Source organism: Branchiostoma floridae, chromosome 5, assembly GCF_000003815.2.
Source record: "Branchiostoma floridae strain S238N-H82 chromosome 5, Bfl_VNyyK, whole genome shotgun sequence".
In the NCBI taxonomy this organism is placed as follows: domain Eukaryota; kingdom Metazoa; phylum Chordata; class Leptocardii; order Amphioxiformes; family Branchiostomatidae; genus Branchiostoma; species Branchiostoma floridae.
Genome location: NC_049983.1, coordinates 1,775,995 through 1,781,339, shown reverse-complemented (window position 1 = coordinate 1,781,339; position 5,345 = coordinate 1,775,995). Strand labels below are relative to the sequence as shown.

Sequence of the window (5,345 nt, the reverse complement as noted above, 5' to 3'; positions counted from 1 at the left end):
GAATGGACGATACTAAAAACCATTATCCATTTTGCTACAAAGAAATCTGTTTTGTGTAGTATTCGACTCCCACTAGCGTTTTGAAATCCTACAAGGCTAACTGCCTTTGTACGATTGACTGTAAAAGTTGGTAAACATGACTATAGACTCTACGCTCTTGTTTGCCTAGACCGGTACTCCCGAAAACATGTGAATGCCGAATCATATAATCTGTTCATTTTCCAATCGGTCAAACATCCGGTCCATCAATTTTTTTCAGTTCCGGTTTTTCTGGACCCGTCCAATAAGAAAACCCGTTTTTTTGCCGTAACACCGTACCGGTACCCAGCCCTAGTAACATTTAGCGTACTAACTTCATATTTGAATGCATACCATGGTGAAGTCATGTTAATCATTTACACAGTAAATATACGGGGGACGTTCTAAAGTCCGTGGTGATCTAAAAGATGACCTAATTACTCCTAAGGCCACAGCAAGTACATTTTATGGATGACATCCTATGCAGAGGGAAAAAATAATGAGATAGCGCGAATAAAAAAACAAAATGGATAAAAAAATACAAGATGGCTAAATCTTCAAAATAGACACCATGACCATCGTAACATGATTTAAAGTGACAAAACTTGGCATCACAACTAAGATGGGTGTAACCTTTGCTTGCAAACATTGTTTACATTGATTACATTGTATCCGAACAGGAATGGCGAAGATCGGAAGGCTGATAAAACACTCAGGGGAACGGTATTTGGCCGGGTTTAGGTTGTTTGCCGCTGCGTATGAGAGAGGAAAGGAGATCTACGACCGTTCGTATGAATCCAAGGTTCCAGACTCTATCCTGTGTGATCCGGGAGCCGACCTGCGTGTGCTGGGGATAGGGAGTGGGTCAGGTGAGGCCGCCATATCATGGTGTAGTCACTTACACAGAGTTGAACCCGCGTCCTAGAACTCCGCCTGGTTCCTACTCTGCTTAACTGCCCTCCATGTTCACTATTGAGGGAGTGGCCAGTCAGCCAATCATAGCCTTTGCCCCGAAAGCCGTGGTTATTAATATTCGAAAGAACGTTACACGTTTCACATTGATTTCTATGTCTAAACTATATCCGAAACCAGAGTTTAGATCTGTCGGATCTGTGGGCAGAGGGCAACCATGGCGTCACCGAGTGCCTGCCGATCAGTGTACAGAGAACCTAAGGGCATACTCCGCCGTGCGCGTGTAAATACGTGCTGTCTACGTGCGAAAACGTGGGCATTCTTTTGGGATCCGTAAGTGGTAAGTACCGCCTCCGTACGAAATCGTAGGGAATCCGACGGATTGAGGAGCATGCAGATACGCCGTAGAACTTTACGTGCAGGCAAAACTTTGTGTGCAATAAGGCTGTGGATTCGTTCCCCGTACGTGACAGTACGGGCTATGCGCCTGCCCTGTACAGCCTCGAAAAAAACATACGGACAAATTGCGCGTACGGCGGGTTGTGCCCTTAGCTTAAGAAACACCTTTCCCGTGCACGCCACGCGCTGCTTACCAGCCATGTAGGAAATTTGATGATTGGCCTTCGCCGAATGAAGCAGCTCATTTATAAGCCAGACGGGACGATAGTGAAAAGGGAGTGCGTGCCGGCAGTAAAGCAATGTGCGAACTTGAGTTTAAGGACGCTGGTTCAACTCTACGTAAAAGAATGTAATGTACTAATGCCTTCGTGATGTTAGCAGCTTTAGTCCGAACATGCACCAAAGGTGCATTGCAGATAAAAAAAATAAGTATAAAACATCGTTCTATTTAATATACTTTTTCGTCTTCCACTGCCTAAAAAGAAGAAGTCAAACTTAGCAAAACTAGCATCATGTAGTAGCACAACATAGAATGTAGTTCTTAGCACCCTTGTACTCGTCATAATTATACGTGTTGTTTGTAATTAGCCCTTGGGCATGAACTTGCAATATACATTCTTTTCATCACTATAAAATAACTCCTCACGTTCCGGTACGAATTAACAAAGAAAACTTGTTTCGAAAAAGCAGGCCATGCAAATATTTCCTCACTCCAAATGCACCTCGAAAGTTCCTAGCATGTCAAAAACTTTCAGGTCAGCCGAAAGAAAGAACGGGCACAAATATCTGGAATGCAGTGGGAATATCTAGAATACACTACGAATTGCCAGGAATGGAGAAGAATTTTCATTCTGTCGGCATTCCGGCTCATTCTTGCTCTCGCCTTAAGGATAAAATGACGACAGAAAGTCCGTGTGAAGTAGGTCAACCATTTTTATCTGTCTGCGCTTTCTAGGAGGCATTGATTGCGTCATTCTAAAGAAGCTGCTACAACGTCACAACAGTGTGTACAACAGGGTGATAGAGCCGTCGGAGGACATGATTAAACAGTACAAGGTAACTATAATACGCACTATATACTATATCGAAGAATAATGTCAATACAATGGTGAGTTAAAAGTAATGAAATTGAGCCACAGACCATAAAATCGGACAAAATGGGCATGAACTAGACGAGAACTTAACTAGACGACAACAGGCACGGGCGCTACTTAAATTTCTATTTCATGAATCCTATATTGGCAATACGGCACACTGTTTCATATTTCTTTTTGTTTAGTGGTGCCACTACGATTACCAATACTTTTTGTATCTGATTTTGTACCTGGTTTGCGGACATTTTGTTTGAAATGTCATTTATTTCAGCCGCGCGCCAGTGAGATCGTAAATTAACATTAGCGACGAATTCGCATGGTTGCCGCAATGAGGTTTGGACTTTTGCGATACACGCTTTAGCTAAGAGCACAACCCGCCGTACGTGAAAATACGTGCTGCCTACGTGCCAAAACGTGAGCAATATTTGGGGAACCGTAATGGTTAGTACCGCCTCCGTACGAACTCGTAGGGAATCCGGCGGATTTAAGATCACGTAGACACGCCGTAGAACTTTACGTGCAGGCAAAACTTTGTGTGCCATCGGGCTGCGGATGCCCCTCGTACGTGCCAGTACGGGCGACGCGCCTGCCCTGTACAGCCTGAACGTTTTCAGAAGTACGTGGCGGACGTGGCCGCCAAAAAAAAAAAAAAAAAACATAAGGACAAATTGCACGTACGGTGGGTTGTGCCCTTAGCTTAACAGCTACTAGAAAAGTTAAGAGGCTCTTGCGTATCCAATGGTGTATACATGTATGCCAGAGGAAGTCAAAGTAATACCCAACAGGATTGTATCACTGTGACTCTGTAGGCGCTCGTGTGGGAAGACAGAAGCCTCAGTGCTGTGAAGTTTGACTGGCGCCAGCAGACAGCGGAACAGTACTTCCAGACAAATGAGAACACGTTCAACCTGATCCATGCGATACGCGTCCTGTATAACGTGGAAGACCATGACGCCACCTTGCGGAACATGTGGGAACAGCTGGCAGATGGTGGCTACATGATGGTCGCCATGCAGTCAGGTGAACCTCCTTTACTAAATATAAGGTTAAGTTTTCGGGGCCGTGTGTCTGTTTATGCGTTCTTTTTGGGGGGGACTAAAAGTGGAGAAATTATGGCCCAATCTTGGCTTCCCATGGACCTGTAGCGATTTTGATATAGTCATGACTTTTCAGAGTTCTCGGGTTTGCCTTGGCGCAAGTTTCGGCCCTCGTTTTGGAACTACCGGAGCAAGCCAGATTTGCTTATAGACCTTGATTTTAGAATAACCTAGGAAGAGGTTTTGTCTTTTGGTACGCGGAAAGCTTTTAAATCAGTGGTAATCGACAAAATAGAATATATGCTATAAGTTTACAAGTGAGAACTGGCTAGTTCGCGAAACTGATCAAAAAGCTGCTGCGTTCCATTATGTGATATTCAAACATGTGACATACGTAGCTTTGAGGAACATCCAATAGATACTAATTATGCAAATGAAGCAACTCAATACCTCATTTTCATGCAGGGTGATATAATAGCCTTCTTAACCGGGACAAAAGTCTCGTCGTATACGCCCGAAAAATGAAACTATTGCATATTTCTACAGATAAAAGTGACATGGGGAAGCTGTGGTACAAGTTGTGGGACGAGTTCGGCCAGGGTGACCGTTTGAAGACGGAACTACGTACTTCCGGTGACGTCAGACAGTGGCTTGACATGAGGGGCATCAGTTACGTCACTTCCGTGAATGCAATGAACATGAACGTCACGGAGTGTTTTCAGGATAACTCAAAAGAGGGAAGTGTTCTTCTGGACTTCTTGACAAAAACAGCTTACTTAGTCGATGAGCCAGAAATGAAATCAATGGCCCTGGAGTATATCCGACGTAATTCGACAGTGAAAGGTGATAAGATTCTTTTCCAGTCAATCATTGACGTCATCCTTGCCACCAAAAATTGCACGGAAGAAAAGTAACCGTATATACATATAAACTCGGCACAAAAAGTTTCGCATATCAACTTTTGTTGATCATATTTCTGATGTTTCTGCATCGATTTCAATGTATTATATATCAATTGAAAGCTTGTGTGATTTCCTTTCCTATGGTTCCTTACATTATGATTGTAATTATGATGAAACGAGCACGGGGCCTGCTTATATGAGTGGGACACCCAAAAAAGTGCCCAAATTTCCCTGCTTCTGCTCAACACTGTATCGTCCGGTTGTTATGGCCGCGGGCCGGTGACAATGATTCAATCGATCCTTTTTACACGCAACTTTTGGTATACAGAACATCCAACTTTATTTTTAGTACATGTGAGTAGATTATTCTATGATTTGTGAATTCATGGAACGAGCACCAGGCCTGCTTGGTCACAAAAATAACGTCGAAATTACCCTACTAAAATTAAACACTCCATTCAGCTTAGACTAACTTGCTGTTTTCGGAACCGGGCTGTTTTTTTGGGGGGGGGGGGGGGGGGGCGGCGTTGGTCAGCGATTTTCAACGATTTTCAACGTTGGCTATGTTCTCTTGTGCCGGAAAAGGGAGTTTGCCGAGGAAGGGAGTTTACTGTGGAAGGGATTTTGCCGTGATAGTCTGTCTTTGGACTGGGCAAAGACAGGCTATCACGGCAAACTAACAAAAAAACAACAGCCCCGTTCCGTGTGTGTTTTTAGGTGGGATTATTTGTATTCTGTTGCCTCTGAACTCAAAGATAATGAAAAATGATTTAGATTCATAAAAAAGGAAATGAATTTTACATTCATAATAAGATGTTAACTAGCATAATACATGACAGATATATGTTTAAACTTACATAAAAAGTATTACATATACTTGTCATATGAAGACCCTCTTGCAGTAATAGAAATTACTAAACGGAACTGACACGAATCATGAACCAATTTTAATGCGTTTTGTACCATGTATGTATAATACATAT

The 5,345-nt window shown here is 43.0% G+C and overlaps 1 protein-coding gene across 1 annotated transcript in view; it reads left to right on the top strand.

Moving 5' to 3' along the window:
* Positions 1 to 700: 700 nt before the first annotated feature.
* Positions 701 to 5,345, top strand: part of LOC118415486 — a 24,561-nt gene continuing 19,916 nt past the window's right edge. Inside the window, exons 1-4 of the mRNA XM_035820145.1 lie at positions 701 to 887; positions 2,285 to 2,385; positions 3,233 to 3,443; positions 4,007 to 4,201. Coding sequence (XP_035676038.1) covers positions 701 to 887; positions 2,285 to 2,385; positions 3,233 to 3,443; positions 4,007 to 4,201 — 694 coding nt within the window. The remainder of the gene's footprint in view (positions 888 to 2,284; positions 2,386 to 3,232; positions 3,444 to 4,006; positions 4,202 to 5,345) is intronic.